We start from the raw sequence: 17,838 nt of genomic DNA on the forward strand, positions 1-17,838 counted from the left end.
TCCTGCGTATCTCCCGCGCTGCCAGTTACTACCTGTTTCTTCGCAAAGATCAAGGCTGTTTGCTCAAGAGAGAGAGGGGGCTTGGAGAGAAGGCAGGATAGTGGTGGAGGGGGGGGGACAGAAATGCAAGCCCCACCTTGAGCAGGTCGAGATCTGACAGGGGTCCCCGACCCCTAAAATGGTGTTAAGACTTTTCAAGTGGGGAGGGTGGCTCATAATGCAAAGCTACCCAATTTGGACATTCTTCAGCATGGCTAATGTTCATCAAGCTATTGGAGTGACGGTGTGGAATGACATGATAGATATTCAGAGCCAAGGAGCAGCAGGAATGCAACACAGAGCCCCTCCAGTTAATGGTGAGAGAATAACGCTGTACCTTCAAGGGATCGGCAAATCCCTGCTTATACCCCCATCCCACCCCCTTTTGCAATTAGCCTGGCAAAGGGGACAGATTAGGAGAGATCCTGGCAGCTGTCCTTGATCCGAATCGTTCCCCCAACGACTAGCTGGGGGAACTTGATTTCTGCCCAGCAGGCTTGGGCCCGGCCTATCCATATCTTAAGATGCGAGACAACGGTGGAGAACAACAAAAAAAAGAAAGAAACAAAACACAGATTGCCGTGACCTTGACACGCAGGAACTGTTTCGGTGGCTGCCCGGAGCTCTGCTGCTTATCTGCCGTGGGGGGGCCTCGCCCTTCGAGTTCGTGTCCTTGGCCCTGCTGGCCCCCTCCTGCTGGGAGAGAATTAGCCAAGCAAATGTCGTAGGTAATTTATTAAGGCAGGAGAACGGGGAGCAATCACCACTAGTCGAGTGTTCATATTTGGATAAGGAGGCCAGGCTGGGATCAACGTTTTAAATTGCCTCATTTGCAGGGTGGTGTTGAGAGAGTGAGAAAGAGTCTTTTTTAACCAAAACGAGCAAGGAAGGGGATGGAAAGGGGGTTAAGGTGGTGGTGGTGGGGGCTGTGTTTTAATTTATTTTGCTGCAAAGCGGTTCAAATTCAAATCCGGTTTTCCCCAGAACCAGCAACGTTTACATTCTGAAGCTGCAGGCGATGCTGGTAACTCCCTCGGGGTTTCTCGTAGAGGCAAACAGCCAACAAGCACAGCTACCTGCCTCGGTGTCTGACACGTCAAGCGAGCTTCAGCGGGCGAGAGGTGTTAAACGGGAACCATCTGGCTCAGGTGCCCTTCCAGCATCTGCCTGAAGACAGACCTCTTTGCCAGTTATCACAGCCTGTTGCAGACTGAACAGCACACACACCCACGCACCCTTCCCCGAGGCAAATTCCCTAAGTCTCTCTTTTACAGGATATCTCGGTGCCGAGAGAAAACGCTCTGTTAAAATGAGGAGGTGGGTGTGCTGTCAAAAATAAGAATCCCGGTTCTCTGTTCGCAAGCTGTTCCCCTTCATCAAATGGCGGCGGTCAACGCCGCTGGCTTCATTCTGCTGGGGGACCGGTTCACTTCGAACTGCAGGAGGCTCCATCTGGCTGCTCTCGGGAAGGGCAGCCGCCTTTCGGATCTGGCTCAGTCATGACGGGGAGAAGCAGGCAATTAATCGCGCCATGCAATTATTGTGAAAGGTCGGGCGCAGAAAGGTGGAGGAGGCTTGGCTTCCTGGAGCACAAATGGACTCGAACCCGCCCGAATTAAAAGACCATTTGATTTTACAAGGGCAATTCCAATCGCAGGATACGATGACTGAGCCTTGTGCGTTCAGATCAAATAATGCACGCTGGTGCTTTCAGCTGGGAAAAACTGGGCGGGGGAGAGTCGAACCGTTTCAGATCTGCTTGCAGGCAGGAATGTGGGAAGACGAGATTTGTTCTCCCTTTTGTTTACCAACTGTGATACTAAAAGTGTCCTTGTGGAGGGAAATACAGCTGTGAAAATTATACGTCGTCGGAATATCAGAAATACTTTGTATGAACAGCAAGTGTGTTGGTTTCTCTTGTGGAACTGACGTGCTCTGTCCTAATTTCACCCAAATACGGACTATCAACCCCAAAACCAGGCCTCGGAATCTGAATTCTGACTAAAGAAAGCCAAACCAATCATTTCGGATGTCAGCGGCTTCTCATTTCGGCCCTAGCAATAATGACTGTAGAGGTCCTGGTAAGGGAGAGGCCGCTAGCGTTCGAGGCGGTTTACAACCTCCCGGACCGTGGCTATAAGGGTCTCATTCTCCTGTGGGCTTGCCAGAATAATATTGTGCAGTCTATTCATATAGGAATCAATAGTGTCCATTGTGGGGGTCTCGCCACTTCCTGCAAGACACACAGCATAAAAGGAAACAGAGCACACGTTGAGTTAAGCAGGGCAACAGCAGTTGGCACTGCTTGGCACTGGAAGGGTCAAAAGACTGAAACAAACAAGGTAAACAGCCAGATTCGCAGAGCAATTCTCATCCACACAACAGGCCTGAACTGTTTGCTGGGGCGCCAAATGCGATTACGTGGATCACCGTACGCAAACCTGTCAGACCCATTGCAGATTTGTGGGGAACTCCACAGCTTGGCATATGATAGAAATTGTACCCCCCCCTTGGCAGCCGCTTTCCCCCTAATTCGGTACACTCAGGTCCGCCTGAAGGGCCCTGGGTAAGGAAGGAGACTTTCGCATGGGAACAGATCTGCAATGATTATTTGTGGTAACATCCCTTATTGTAGGTATTGCCCAGCTTTTACTGCAGTGCTTTGTATCTAGTAATCCCACATTCTACGTTGCTCACACTATACCTTAGCTTTAGGCAGTTTGATGCTTGTGTTGTCATTGAATTTTGTATCCCTAGTCCTATTGCTTTCTTCATTTAATATATTACGCTGCCTGGTTACATTTTATCTCTTTCTTTATTCTGCAATCCGCCTTGAGCTCCCAGCGAGCTATAAATATGTGGGCCATAAATAAGGTACATAAAAATAAAACAAATAATGTGTGGCATGCCTGTCCCAGGCTGACGTCCCTCTTCGGCAAAGAGGGGAAGAAAGCCCACGATTAAGCAAACAGATCATGCTACTGAGTAGCACAACCTGCCCTAAAAGTCCAACTCTCTGGTGTTGTTCACATGTAAAACACCGCTGACTGCCATTACATGAACCCATGGGGGATCCTCAGGCTCGAGTTCTCTGGCCCCATAATTGCTCTTCTCCTCCTGAAGAAATTTGCAACAAACCTAAGTTTGTTATTCCCAAAGCCACAACCTACGGTTGATCATGGAGATTGCTCCAAGCAGATGGACTGTGGTTCAGATGCAATGACAGAACGTGGTTTGCTATGAAAGTGGAAGCGTCGAGCTGGGTGCAAGGGAAGACAACCTGAGAATCCCCCTCAGCTGGTTCCTGCAACAACAAGCATCTGAACTGACCCTTTCTCCTCACTGGGCCCCAACTTTTGGAAACTCCCAAGACAGATCTGCAGCAAGAAGCAAATCACGGGCTGTCAACTCTGAAGCACGCTCAAGGGCTTAGAAACAGAAAGAGAATCGCCGTACCGTAAGTCCTTTTTACCTGGCAACGGGACTCCGGCAAAGCTACTGGTGAGGGCCTGTCGCAGGGTCTCCAGATGCTGCTGAAGCACGGTGTTGCGGCTGCGCTCCTGGATCACATCCACCTCCAGCTTCTCCACGGCTGTGCGCATGCTTTCCACATGCTTCTGCAGGGCAGCGTTCCTTTCCTCAAACTCCATGTTGGACTTGCGCAGCTGGCGAAGCTCGGCTTCCCGCGCTGTCGGCCGCCCGACAGGAAAAGAGAAGGGGGAAACAAAGAAGCCGTCTAAGAGACCAGCAGCTGGATACAAAGAGTATTTCGGTCTTGGCTGGGGTTGGGCCCTAAGGAACCCGTGGCGATTTAGGGTTAGGCATACAATGATGACACAAAAGCAACTGACAACAGCCTCCCTCCAGTGGAAAAAACATTTTAACAGCTATAGTGAAGGTGGCTTGTCTCCCAAGAAACACTGTTTTTGTTCATACATAACAGCAAACCACAGTTTGCCACTACACAAATGACTCTTGGGTGGAGTGTATCCTTGAGCTTCTACATTACATCCCCCTCCATCCTCTTCTTGTGTGGCCAGCTAGTTAGGAAACAAAATAAAACATTGTCCCATTGTCTGCTGCCCTTATGTCTGAACCAGTAAGTTATGGTATGCACTTGCTCTGAAAACCACAATTCTAAAGCAGGAGTTTATTCCCAGTTTGGATTCCTGATTCACAGGGGAAACGTAAACCAAAGTCTGCTGGATTTAACAGAAGTGCAAACACCTGGACAGAAATCTATCTTTTGTGTACATTTTTATCCTGCCCTTCATCCAAGGCGCTCAGGGCAGCCTACGGGCTCCCCCTTCCAACCCTCACAACAGCCCTGTGAGGCAGGGTAGGCTGGCCCAAGGTCACCCAGTCAGCTTCCGTGGCAGAGTGGGGATTCGAACCTGGGTCTTCCGGATCCTCCACCGGCAATCTTAACCACTACACCAAGCTGGCTCTCTTGAAAGGCAAGGAATGTTTTCGGTGAACAGGGAAAAGCAAACAAAACTATTTCAGTGGAAGTGTTTTCCTCCCCCTCCCTCTCTGATCACTGGCAATATTGGGGGAATGCATCATTCATGTCCTGCTTACCTTTACTGTGGTTCAGAAACTCCTCTGTGAATATTGGGATATCGAACATAGACCGTTCCTTGGTATCAGCTTCCTTCTGCGCACAGACAAGAACAAGGTTACAGCTTGAGTGTTCTCGGCAAGAAATGATGGACAGACTCAAAATGGCAAACAGTGGAGATTTCACGCAGCACCTAGGAGGGACTTTGGGAACGACACTAAGGCTCCAGTCCTATTACCTGGACGTAAGCCCCACTGAACCAAGTGGGGCTTGCTTCTGAGCAAACACACGTAGGATTGCGTAAGAGTAGGAGAAACCTTTAGCGGAGGCACCCCCACCAAGGGCAGCAAATACTAGCTGGAGGGCCCACAGGCGATAACAGAATTTATAACGGGCTGGTTCTCACGCCTCTCCCGTCTTGCATTTCATCTTTCCCCCTTTTGCACTGTGCAAGTCACTTAAGAGTCAAGGGGAGTAGGCAAGTGTGACCTAGCCACCATCACACAGATGCTCGGCGGAAAGGCATTTGGCCCTCTTTCTGGCTGGTGCACAGCAAAGCCAAAAGGGTCATCTCATAAACCTGACCTCTGAAACACTGCCCAGTGGCACCTGCCAAGGTATGGCTCAGTTTTATTGTCCCACCTGTACAGAAGTACAGAGCAATCGAACAGCATCCCAACCAGGAAGACGAGAGAGGCTGCTGCCGTTGGCCAGGGGTCACTCCGACAAGGACAGCTCTGCCTTGCCCGAGGATTACATTCTCCAAATTAATTTATCATTGGCGTGTCAGAGGGGAACATGAGCAGTGGAGTGCAATCTGACGCAGTCATTCAGAAGCATGTCCTGCTACAGTCAAGGGGGCTTATTGTCCGCACGCACAGGATCAACAATGGCGTGGATCTAAAACCGCTGCTCGTTCGAACCCAGTGATGTTTTTAACGCGCTAAGAAGGGGAAAGACAAAAACTAGAACACTGGCAGCTCCAAAGATAAACTGGGTCTTCAGGCATTTAGTGGGGGAGAAATGAGCTGTTGGGAGTCATGGTTATCCGTTAAACCCTGGCCACGCAACTCAGCACAGCGTAAGACGTCCGACAACCGAGAATATTTGTATTTCGGCTTGAAATAAAAGGCCTGACTCCTGACAGTCAAAGATGTCTGGGTTGTTTTTACGAGTCAGGGCTGCTTTGGAGGGTGGACTCTATGGTACTGTACCCCGCGGAGGTCCCTCCCCTTGCCTACCTCCCCCCATCCCCAGGCTCCACCCCCAAATCTCCAGGAAAATCCCAAACCGTGGTTGGCAACCGTAGGGAGCACAGTCCTTCTACGGATATCTCCCCCCAAGAGGAACTGCGGTGAAGAAAGGATGCCGAGTGATGGGGAGAGAGGGTGAAGGAGAAGACAAGAGCATGTGAGTGAGAGAGTACAGCGGGAGAGTGGTAGAACCTTAAAGATACACAAAATTCTCTTTAAATCTAATATTCTATGCATTTTTGCAGGTCTCCTCTAGGGAAGCCTTGCAGCAATGATTAATTAAGGCTGTGTAAGGAGCTTTGGAAAAAGGCGCCGTTTTAATGAATTCTTTCAGCCATCGCTCAGAGCCCAGAGCAACATGGAGGATTCCTGAAACCTACAGTACGTATCTGTGGCTGGTTAAGGACGTGCTTCCTCCTTTGCCGTCATGGCAATTATTAACCAAACGGTAATACAATGGTGGCACAGCTCAGAAAGGAAGAGACGGGAAGGATGCACCTGGTCTCTTGCCCATTTGGGTTGCTAAGCATGCGCCACAAAAAAAAAAAAAAACAACCTATACATGGCAGAGATGGAATGCCTCTCTGCTAGCTTGTGTTTTTTTTTTTGCCAGCACCGTTTGTATTTGAACACCTTTGGCTTTAAATGAAGTGTCAAACATAATTTGGGGCCAAGCAAGAAAGCTAAGTGGTTAAGAGCCTACGAGGGAATTCTGGCAGTTAAGGCTCGGTGCGTCAGATCGTCCTCTGCCTCGTAAAGGGGGCGAAGGCAGCGGTGGACTGTGTGCCATCTGGCAGACGGCCAAGAGAGACAACCGCGCCGTAGACCTTCAGACAACCCTTTGTGCGGCTGCCTGAGCAAACTCTCCGAGAGCTGCCTTATCTTCTAATAAAGAGGAGGGGGAGCTTCTCAAGTGGTCTAAAGGCAGCTAGAAATACACAGACCTGGTGAGGCACAAACACAAGATCAGGGTGTGGGGGGGGGGGATAAAAAAGGTAAAGGTAGCCCCCTGTGCAAGCACAGAGTCATTACTGACCCATGGGGTGATGTCACGTCCTGACCTTTACTAGGCAGACTATGTTTACGGGGTGGTTTGCCTTTGCCTTCACCAGTCGTCTACACTTTACCCCCAGCAAGCTGGGGGAATAAAACCTTAAATCTGGAAGCAGCAACAGAGATGTGAGGATTGTCAAAAAATGTTTCTGGTCTCACTCCCACCACCTGTCAGATGCTTCTACCAGAAATAAGGTGTGTTGAAAGGAAAAGGTGCAATAAGTTTACATGGCAACGGCCCTTTTAAAGATGACTAAATACAAGGCATATTAATTTCGGCTAAGGCTGAGATCTGAGGCCGAGGCCAATCTAGCAGGCTATACAGGGGGCTGCCGGGGGCATCAGAATTCAAAGGGAACCGGCCCATTCTGGAAATCCACTTGGGGGGGGGGGAGACACACAAGGAACATAATTCCCTGCCCCCAAACCTGGACAGCAGTGTCTCATCCTCCAGTAGTTTTCTTTCCCCTTCTATTCCCCTCCCACTTCAGGGGAAAGAGCTTTAAACTGAGAAGATATTAAAGGTGGGGCCGGGCTCATGCACACCTGTTATTCTACATTCAGCAAGCTGAGAGGTGTGGAGGCAGAAATATTTGCACTGACATCATCTGAGTTGGAAAGCTTGGGGGGGTGGGGAAATACCCTGGGAAATAAACAACAAAACAGCTCCTTCAGACCGGAAGGGGGAGGCGGCGTGGGCATTGCAAGTGCCGTCCTGGGGGGGTTAGAGATTCTCCCAAGTACAATCTTCCCGCCCCACCCCCATCAGCATCTTAGCAATTAAGCAAAATTGCTCATTCTCTAAAAGGCAGAGAAATCCTGCTTAACGGAACAGTGGTAATGAAAACCATCAGCCCTCTTCCATTATTGAGTACATTACCCCAGCATGCAAAGGATCCTCTTGGGGGCTCCGATGTACTTAAACCACTCTGAGGCTCACTCGAGGGACTAAAATCATACGGATTTGATTACCACTTCATTGCAAAGGGCTAATTTGTTCGGGCTTAGTGTTGGGGTTTTTTTTGATCGTTTATCATAAAATAGAAGAGAAACACAAAACCGAGGGCTTCTAGCACCATCCATAAACGAGACAAAGGGACATTTGCGCCATGTGGTTGGCCCGGAAAATAATGCCGCCGGCTTTTAGAACAGGACCTAATTTTAGGGGCTCCAGAAATAACTGCAAAACTGATGAGATCAGTGGAGATACGATGAGGAAGAGAAGGAGAACAAGAAAAGAAAGGGTTCTTTCATGAAATTTATCTTGGCGGTTTTGCGACATCGGTATTTCGTAGGACTCCCAGACGATCGTTTTTTAATGTGGTTTACTGCCCTTTCGAGCATCTCGCAGTGTACACGATAGATGCCAAGCAATCCGTGCTCCTCCGCAGGATAATAACACTTCGGAGGCAACAGGAGTTGTTGTTCCAACTCTAATGGACTGATGTTGCGTGACAAAGCCACACCTTTCTGTGACTATAACCTCGGTATGTGTGTATAATAAGGCAGCTGAAATCTGTTAACAGCTTTACATTGGCTGGCGCGACAGAATAATTTGGCTTTCGGAGACGCCGCAAAAGAGCACATTTGGACAGAGAGCATCCGGAGCCCTGTGATAAAACGCGAGGTTCTAATGCCAGCTAAAGAGATTTAGACAAGAACAGCAGGAGGAGGACTGGCGATCGGCACTTAACAACCTTCCAAAGAGCTGAACCGCTTTATGGGAAAAGCTTGGAATGAAAGAGAAGTCCAAGTTTCTCGCCCAGTGATTTAAAAGTTATTTACCCGGGTTTTTTTGTTCTGTTCTAGTTTTTGAAGAGGGAGGCCGCATTCAGAAGTCATGAACAAATCGCACCCTTGCCCCTGACGCTAACAAGCCAGAAAGCCTCCGGCTTGCAAATTCCCTCTTGCCTCCCCTCGCCTGCCGTGGCCAAAGACTTCCTGGCATCTCGTCCGCAAACTAAACTGCGGTTTAAAGTCCCAGCCTGCGGGCAAGAGGTAAACCCCAATTTATGAAAGCGCTCTCGATCCGGACACCAGGACAACAAATTGTGGTTAGACCAAATACTTCCCTTGTGCTCGGGGCTGACACTAAAGGCTTTGCGCTTGAGGAAGGAGAGACAGAAGGGGAAGTGCGGATTTTCATCCGGGGGAACCCACTGTCTACACACCTCCTCGACCTCTGCCTCAAACTACAATTTAAAAAAAATGAACTTCTGATGTATTAGGAGGAATTAATAACTCACCTCGTGCTCATGGACGGTCTGTCGTGCTCCTTCTGGAGGGGAAAGAAAGAAGAGCAAATTATATTGTAAAAAGGTGTGTGGGGGTGTGTGTGGAGCAGCCCAGAGGCACATTCCATGATGCTTTTTTTTTCTAGCTACTTAATCATAACGACAACAACGATATGCCTTCAAGTCACAGCCGACTTGCGGCGACCCCTCACAGGGTCTTCAAGGCAAGAGACGTTTAGAGGTGGTTCACCATTGCCTGCCTCTGCGCTGTGACCCTGCGGTCGCCTGTCCAAATATTAACCGGTGCTGACCCTGCTTAGCTTCCGAGATCCAATGAGATCAGGCCAGCCTGGGCCTTCGAGGTCAGGGCAAGAGATAAACAGAGGTGGTTTGCCACGGCCTGCCTCTGAGCAGCGACCCTGGCCTTCCTTGGTGGTCTCCCATCCGAGTACTAACCGTGGCTGACCCTGCTTAGCTTCTGAGATCCGATGAGATCAGGCTAGCCTAGGCTACTCAGCCCACTAGCTACTACACAGGAAGACAGCAATTCAGTGTTCCTTTTAAAACTAGCAAGGTAGGGTGGGGGAGGGATAAGGAGAGGACCCCTAGGTTGATGGAATCCCAGGGGAGGGTCCCAGGGAGTTTTACAGCCGAGGCAGCGACAGTCTGGTTTGTTCACTGCCCTCTAGGAGTTCTGCTGCAGGACCTCTGCCCCCTCCACACGCCAGTCCCAGCTGCTGAGAAATCAGCTTGCGTTTTCACAGCACAGCCTCTTTGTCTGCTCAGCCTCAAACTTCATCCTGCTTCTTGTTTATTTTAGGGTTATTGGAGGAATGTTAAGAGGGGAATGAAACGCCGGGCGACTGGCCCAGAGATAAAAATCAAGAGAAACAGATAATGCGTGGATGACACGCCGGACTAGGAAATAAGCAACCGACGGTCTAGTTATATGCTGCAAACACATCCTGCCCGAAGCAAAAGAAGGACCGGTGAAATAGCACGTCTATCGCAGGCCGCGGGCCATTTATCGGAGAACCCGTGAATCTAAGTGTTCTAGCGGCATTTTGTGACACTTACAGAGGGCTGTGTGGTGGCAGCTAAATACCTTGCCGATGCGATTTGCCTTTCTGCCGGTCCTGGGCTTTCCTGCTGAAGACTTTGTACGCCTCGGTTTTGTGGTACTGCTCCAGTTCCCTCATGTAACGCTCTTTATCTCTATCTGCTTCGTCGAGGTAGCGCTGCAACAAGAGAAGCGAGGATTTGCTCGTTTGTTCTTTTAAATCCCCAAGAATATACCATAAGGATTACCAAGCAGAACCATTTGCTGCCATGGTCGACAGGCAAAAAGGCAGGAGGAACACGTGAAAATGGAGACTATCGCCTTCTCCCCTTGTGTCCCACTTTAAGGTCAGCTGAGGGAGACCCCCTGACTGTGGCTAGATTTGACTCCCATAGCCCCTTAGAGACCGACAAGATTTTTGGGGTATGAGTTTTTGGGAGTCAAAGCTTATTCCCCCCCCCCCCAAATGTTGTTGGTCTCTACAGGGATACTGGACTCAAATCTAGCTGTTCTACTACAGACTAACACGGCTACCCTCTGAAACCATCTCACAAGACTACATTGCAAAAGGATCTTTGGCTCTTGAAGGGGGCTACTGGAACGTAGCCGTTCCACTGCAGACCAACCCTTGGAAACTCTCTCGATTGCATTATCTGTGGGTTAAATTCCAGAACCCCCCCCCCAAATCTCAACAGCTGTTCTTTAACTGCAGAACTCCCATCCCCTAGGTATATATACTATTCCAAGTATGAGCCCAGCCATTTTCTGAAAAGCCATCCTTTCGGTACTGACATTTGCTGGCCGAGGCTAAGGCAGCATTGACTGATTTTGCGTATATGCTCTATGTCTTTTAATGGGGGCTTGGTTTTCAAAGCACAGCTGCCCAGTCTAGAACCCCCTGCGATGCGGAGGGCGATCAGCGAGAGAGACTCGCTGACTTGCATGTTCTCTTAAGCTGTGCGTGTACAGAGATCGCGTTCCCTGCGGGGGGGCGAATCGATCCCCAGAATTCAGAGCAGCGCCACGTTTGAATCGAGTTCTAAAGGAATCAGATCAACGTCGCCCAGAGCGTTCTGTCACATTTGCTTAATGAAGGGAGCTCAGCGGCAGAGGACTTCAAAGGGGGCTGTCGACGTGCTCGGGTGTGAGGCACAGGCGAGCATGAAGATCATGGCGCCCTTTCACATGAAAAGCAACCCATTCCCTGCCGTTGAATTTGAATTTAATTTGCCCCCCCAGGCCTTCCCCCCCCATTCCCCTAGCTTTACATCCCCGTGCAGAAACTAGCGATAAGCAGCACGAGTGTGGGCACTGGAAGGTGCTTCATGAGGCAGAACGGAAAGGGGGGGGATTTAAAATACTCCTTTTTTATTTGTACACTGGGTATGCTGCAAAAGGTTCTGATAGCGATCAAAAAGATTTTTATCCTACAATCTGAATCCTACACTCTCAAAGTGGGGGGGGGGTTCCATTAAACAATTGAAGAGCTGGGGACTGTATCAGGGTGGGGCAAAATTCTGATCCCGGGCAGAGGTTTCGGAGAGTCAAAGCTCCCTTCGTAAGATCCGTACCTGACAAAGGGAGTTTTTACTCTCGAAAGCTCATACCACGAAAATCTTGTTGGCCTCTTAAGGTGTTACTGGACTCGAACATGGCTTTTCAACCTTCTGAAATTATAACATGGGAAGGAAATTTAGTGGTACCCGTTTCTCTTCGGGAGGGAGTTTGCTCCATTCATTGCCCAGCATTCTGGTGATTTCCGGGAAAGGAACTTCAGGTCTCTTGGCTCGAAGCTGCTCCCTCCGCTCATTCATGAACCGCACGTAGCCCGTTAAGGGAGATTTAGGAGCATTGCTGTCCCTTACGGGTTTCTTCCTCTTTCGCCCTTTGGACCATCCTCCTCTTTTAGTTCTTTGCTAGGAGACAGAAGAAAATCCAATTGCTTTAATTCTAGAAGAGCATCTTGAATACCTTGAAAAATGACAAATGGGGCTAAGTTCAGACATCCCGCTGGTGTTTCTTTTAAATGGGAAAATTCTCCGTCAGCCCAATCCTCAGAATTTATTTATTTATTCACTTCAGTTACGCCCTGCCTTTCTCCCCAGCAGAGACACAAAGCAGCTTACAGCTTTCTTCTCTCCTCTGTTTTACCCTCGCAAACAGTGCCACGAGGTAGGTTAGGCTGAGAGTGCATGACTGGCCCAAGGTCACCCAGCAAGCTTCCATGGCAGAGAGCTTGATAGAGATCCGTTCCCCTGGAGAAAATGGCCGCTTTGGCAATTGGAGTCCAGACTAGTCACACACAACCAAAAGCAAGCCTGGGTTGGAGAAGAAGCAGCACAGGTAAGCACGAGGTTGCTTGGTGGAAACTAGATGGGACGGGGTGCGGTGGAGATAGAAACTCCCATTCTAAAAAGCCCACATTGTTGACAGGAACTTCCAAGGGTCATGTAAAAAAAAATGGAAACCAATTATCAGCTTTCACAACCTTTAGACCTAGAGGAAGAAGAAGAGTTGGTTTTTGTATGCCGACTTAAGGGAGAATCAAACCGACTTACAATCACTTTCTCTTCCCCCCCCCCCCACAACAGACACCCTGTGGGGTAGGTGGGGCTGAGAGAGCTCTTAAGAGAACTGTGACCAGCCCAAGGTCACCCAGCTGGCTTCATGTGGAGGAGCGGGGAAACAAACCCGGTTCACCAGATTAGAGTCCACCGCTGAAGTGGAGGAGCGGGGAATCAAACCTGGTTCTCCAGATCAGAGTCTACCGCTCCAAACCACCGCTCTTAACCACTACACCACACCTAGGACTGGGAACTGAAAAAAGGGTAATGCCATTATTACAGAAATAGGAAACTAAGATCACAGCATCACCTGAGTAAAGGCTTTGAAAACTTCAGCCTGCGAGGCAAGCAGTCTCCTGCTAAAAACATTTACTGTAAGAAGCTAAGCTTCGAGCTGCCAGAACGGCAGACAGTCTATCTGCTTTGTATCTTGCCTTTGGCACTGGCTCGGACCAAATGCGTTTGCAGAAGGAGAACCAACCACACGCCCTGCCAAAGGGTGGTCCTGTTTGACCCTGCCCACAGTTGATAACGCTCTTAGCCCCGCCTCTCACGGGACGAGCGGAGGCAAGCGCCAGGCACCGTCATCGCCAGTGCACCCGCAAGTGCCCTTGCTCAACGAAGAAAGCAACAAGGGACAATGCCAGTCAGCCGCGGCTGGCCTATTAGGAGTAACTCAATTCATCGGACGACCGTGAACGGGTAACTCAATTCATGAGACGACCGAAATCCGAGGCTGCATCCCCTTCGTTTTCTGCTCACCTCCTCCTCGGGTCTCGGCTCGTTATTTTCGGCTTTGCTGGATGACTCACTCCGAGGCAACGGAGCCTGCAGGGCCTCCTCCGCGAAATCCGGATGGTGGGCGGATTGTGAGCCGCTGCCGCTGCAGGACCCTTCCGAGTGGTTGAGCCTGGAAGGAGCCAGAGAGGATCGCTGTGAGACGGCCTTGCTGTTATCAAGCGGTCGCCCGCCGTAACGTCTTTGGGATGCCACAAACATCAAGGTTGTTGTAACAGGTGCTCCCAGGAAGTGGCTATCAAAGCACAGCATGTTAGACCTGCCAGAAGGTTTTCTGTGAAATGGTCTACAGCAGTTGCATTAGGAAATTCACATTAAAATGCTCTTCTAAGAACATAACATATAGTGGGAACGATTACTGGTGGAGGGAATGGCTACTAGGCAAAATTGGATACTAGTCCTGATGCACATCTATTCTTTCCAAGATCAGAGGAGCATGCCTATTGTATCATGTGCTGTGGAACACAGGCAGGATAATGCTGCTGCAGTTGTCTTGCTTGTGGGCTTCCTAGAGGCCCCTGGTTGGCCACTGTGTGAACAAACTGCTGGACTTGATGGACCTTGGTCTGATCCAACAAGGCCTTTCTTATGTTCTTAGGTACTTGCCATGACTAGTAGCCGCTGGTAGCCCTGTCCTCCATGAATTTGCCCACTTCCTTTTCAAAGCTTTCTAAATGGGCAGCCGTCACCACATCCTGTGGCAGAGTTCCATAATTTAACCATGCGCTGAGTGAAGAAGTACTTCCTTATGTCTGTCCTGAATTTCCCACCCTTCCGCTTCAGTGGATGATCCTGGGTTCTAGTATTATGAGAGAAGGAGAAAAGCTTCTCCCTGTCCACTTACTTCACACCACGCCTAACGTTATAGGCCTCCATCATGTCTCCCCCGCCCACCTTTTCTCTAAGCGAAATAGCCTTAAGCATTTTAACTGATCTACACAATCCAGAAATTTTTTAAGGGTGCTACTTTACACCCAGAACTTTCAAGCACAGAATGATTACTGGGTGTGGGGGGGAAGAGGTAGTTGTGAATTTCCTGCATTGAGCAGGGGGTTGGACTAGATTACCCTGGTGGTCCCTTCAAACTCTATTATTCTATGATATCTCACAAAAAAATCCACTATTCTTACTGCAGACTTAGTACCGACTCACTGAACCCACCCATAAATCATTTTCCATGTAAGCATCGTCTCTAAACGATCTCCTCTACAAGGATGCTAAAAGAAATCTCAGCTGCTTTCAAAACAAGAAGGTGAAGGTTAAGAAGTCGCTGAAGGTGGAATGGCGTTTTAGAAGCGAGTGCTTGAAAACCAGGGCCAAAAGGTCCTCTAAAGGAGACGATCTCCAGAGAGCACGTGGCGGGCCAGGTCTGCTTAACCCGAGAATGGAAGAACAGCGGCTTACCCAGTGGAGACGATATCGTTGCTCTCTTTCGAGCCCTCGTCGTCTGGAAAATGCGATGGGGGAGAAGAACTCGTCATTGGATTCTCCATTGTACCTGCAAATGAAACCCGAAGAAACAATTTTTTACCGTGAGGATTACTCGGACTCGTCCAATTGCCCGTCAATTCCAACAGCGCAAGCCTTAGGCTAGCACAGCTCTTAGTTCACTTCCGTTAGGGTTGGGCAAGGTTTCCAAAGTCCCACTTAAATGAATACAGACCACAGACGTGATACATGGTACCATGGTCGGGCTGCCTGCGGGCAAGCAGAAGGCTAGCTGTGATCAACACCACAAAGCACACTTTCCCAAGGGCCATTTAGCTCTTAACCACTACGCCACGCTGGCTCTTGCTTGAATTTGCAATGAGCGCCGCCACCCACCAACCACTAATCCTAAAGAGAGTTACTACAGCATGGTGTGGTGGTTAAGAGCAGTGGTTTGGAGCAGTGGACTCTGATCTGGAGAGCCAGGTTTGATTCCCCACTCCTCCACAGGAGCGGCGGAGGCTCATCTAGTGAACCGGGTTGGTTTCCCCACTCTGACACATGAAGCCAGCTGGGTGACCTTGAGCTAGTCACAGCTCTGTTAGGGCTCTCTCAGCCCCACCGACCTCACAGGGTGTCTGTTGTGGGGAGGGGGAGGCGATTGTAAGCCGGTTTGATTCTTCCTTAAGTGGTAGAGAAAGTCAGCATACAAAAACCAACTCTTCTTCTTCTAAGCCCATTTATTTCAACGGGCTTAGACTGGAGTAACTCTGCATTAGGACTGCGCTGTAAGGCAGGGAACTTTTATGGATGAAAGGAACTAAATAAAGCTTTAGCAGTCGATCTTTTTCTATTAACGCCCCGCAATAGGCACGGAGCTCCAGACGCAGGAGCTGTAGCCAGGGGTGATCGACTGCCGCTTCGAAGCTGGTCTCAGTCCACTTGGCTTCATATTGGCAATCTCTCTCCAGTTTCAAGAGTGATTACAGAGTTGGTTGGTTGACTATTGAAGGGCGACTATTGAGAAGCACAGTTTTTTGCTTTTCAATGCAAGACGCACACCACAAAGTGTGATAACAATGCCTCATGCCATATAGAGCACATTACGGCACTAGATGGGAGCATCTTACACAGCAGTTGGATCCCAGTCACCTGCTTTTCATAAGAGAAATGGTAAAGGAGTTTGTAGAATGGCGCACTTTAAAATACACCTCCACTTAAAAAGTGATTTATTTTTGTCCTTCCTCAATCTTACTCCGTAGGGAAGTTAACTCCAGGAATATTAAATTTAGACCTCACTTAACATCTAACATAATACTTATTCCTAATAGCTGCACCTTTTTCTTCTTTCACTCCCATCAGCTGAAAGCAGGAAAATGCTGCTGCAGTAGTCTTGTTTGTGGGCTTCCTGGAGGCCCCTGGTTGGCCACTGTGTGAACAACCACTGGACTCGATGGACCTGGGTCTGATCCAGCAGGGCTTTTCTTATGTTCTTAAAAGAAACTGACAAAATTCGACCGTGATGACAGTATTACTTCACCAGAAACCCGGTTCTGCTCTATTCACGTCAGGCCCAATCTACTGGCAGCAATTCCTTCACGCACCCTATCGAGGTGAAAGGGACAGCTTCACTACGGCACATTCTGATGGATGTGCCCCTCATCTCGGCTCTGAAGATTTATTTACACACCGCCAGCAAATGCACTTTGTTGCTCTTAACCCGCTAGAAACTCACTATATATTACACGTATATATTTTACAGATTGAGATGGTTTCGGCCATAGCGGATGACAAATGCGCCTCTTTCGGCATACAACCGTGTTATTCTTTTTTAAATAAGCATTCCGTTAATGGCCGGCCCGGCAGATCAATTGAAGGTCTAGGTGAAACAGATGCTCCGCATCAATCTCCCTGCCTCCGGGGAACGCTACCCAAGCTTCCATTTACATTTTCAGGAAGGGCGATGTAAAGGGTGTCAATTCCACTATCGAAGGACATCATTTGCTAAAGGGTGTAAGGAAAGCAGCTGACCCCCCTACCCCTGTCCCAGGTTCCTCCAGGAGAGGTAATGGGGATGTTTATAAACTAGATGTAGGCCTTATTCACACTTGGGAGAGCAAGAGGTATGGGGACTTGCTACCCGGGCCACCATGGCTTTCAACACACACAAACTAATAAATTTTTCAGAAGGAGGAGGAGGAGAACATAAGAACATAAGAAAGTCCAGCAGTCTGTTCACACAGTGGCCAACCAGGTGCCTCTAGGAAGCCACAAACAAGAAGAGTTTATATGCTGACTTTCTCTACCACTTAAGGAAGAATCAAACCGGCTTACAATCACCTTCCCCTCCCCACAACAGACCCCTGTGAGGTCAGTGGGGCTGAGAGAGCTCGAAGAGTGCTGTGACTAGCCCAGGGTCACCCAGCTGGCTTCATGTATAGGAGTGGGGAAACCAACCCGTTTCACCAGATGAGAGTCCACTGCTCTTAAGAAAAGGAGGAGGAATTGGGTATTATACGCCGACTTTCTTTACCTTTTAAGGAGTCTCAAACCAGCTTACAATCTCCTTCCCTTCCTCTCCCCACAACAGACACCCTGTGAGGTCGGTGGGGCTGAGAGAGCTCGAAGAGAGCTGTGACTAGTCCAAGGTCACCCAGCTGGCTTCGTGTGGAGGAGAGAGGAAACTAATCCGGTTCACCAGATTAGCCTCCACCACTCATGTGGAGGAGTGGGGAATCGAACCCGGTTCTCCAGATCAGAGTCCACCGCTCCAAACCACCGCGCTTAACCACTACACCACGCTGGCTCTCTTCTTTAGAAGGTGGGTGGAGCCAAGTGGGGCTTCTGC

At 49.3% G+C, this 17,838-nt stretch overlaps 1 protein-coding gene across 1 annotated transcript; it reads right to left on the minus strand.

Annotated features, from left to right (window-relative positions):
* Positions 1-2,093: 2,093 nt before the first annotated feature.
* On the minus strand, positions 2,094-15,056 carry HMG20A (high mobility group 20A). The gene is made up of 8 exons (XM_056865747.1): positions 14,967-15,056; positions 13,527-13,674; positions 11,904-12,116; positions 10,246-10,378; positions 9,153-9,184; positions 4,621-4,696; positions 3,512-3,727; positions 2,094-2,272 (listed from the first exon to the last, which is right to left on the minus strand). The coding sequence occupies exons 1-8, from the start codon at positions 15,053-15,055 to the stop codon at positions 2,136-2,138; spliced, it is 1,044 nt and encodes a 347-aa protein (XP_056721725.1). The 5' UTR covers position 15,056; the 3' UTR covers positions 2,094-2,135.
* Between the last annotated feature and the right edge of the window lie 2,782 nt (positions 15,057-17,838).

This window comes from Euleptes europaea, chromosome 20 (genome assembly GCF_029931775.1).
Source record: "Euleptes europaea isolate rEulEur1 chromosome 20, rEulEur1.hap1, whole genome shotgun sequence".
In the NCBI taxonomy this organism is placed as follows: Eukaryota; Metazoa; Chordata; class Lepidosauria; order Squamata; family Sphaerodactylidae; genus Euleptes; species Euleptes europaea.

Coding starts and splice junctions, on each gene's coding strand:
- HMG20A (XM_056865747.1), bottom strand. CDS start 15,055: ATGGAGAATCCAATGACGAGTTCTTCTCCCCCATCGCATTTTCCAGAC. Junction 9,185..10,245: donor AGGCAAATCGCATCGGCAAG/GTATTTAGCTGC, acceptor TTTCCCCTCCAG/AAGGAGCACGACAGACCGTC. Junction 2,273..3,511: donor TGCCGGAGTCCCGTTGCCAG/GTAAAAAGGACT, acceptor TGTGTCTTGCAG/GAAGTGGCGAGACCCCCACA.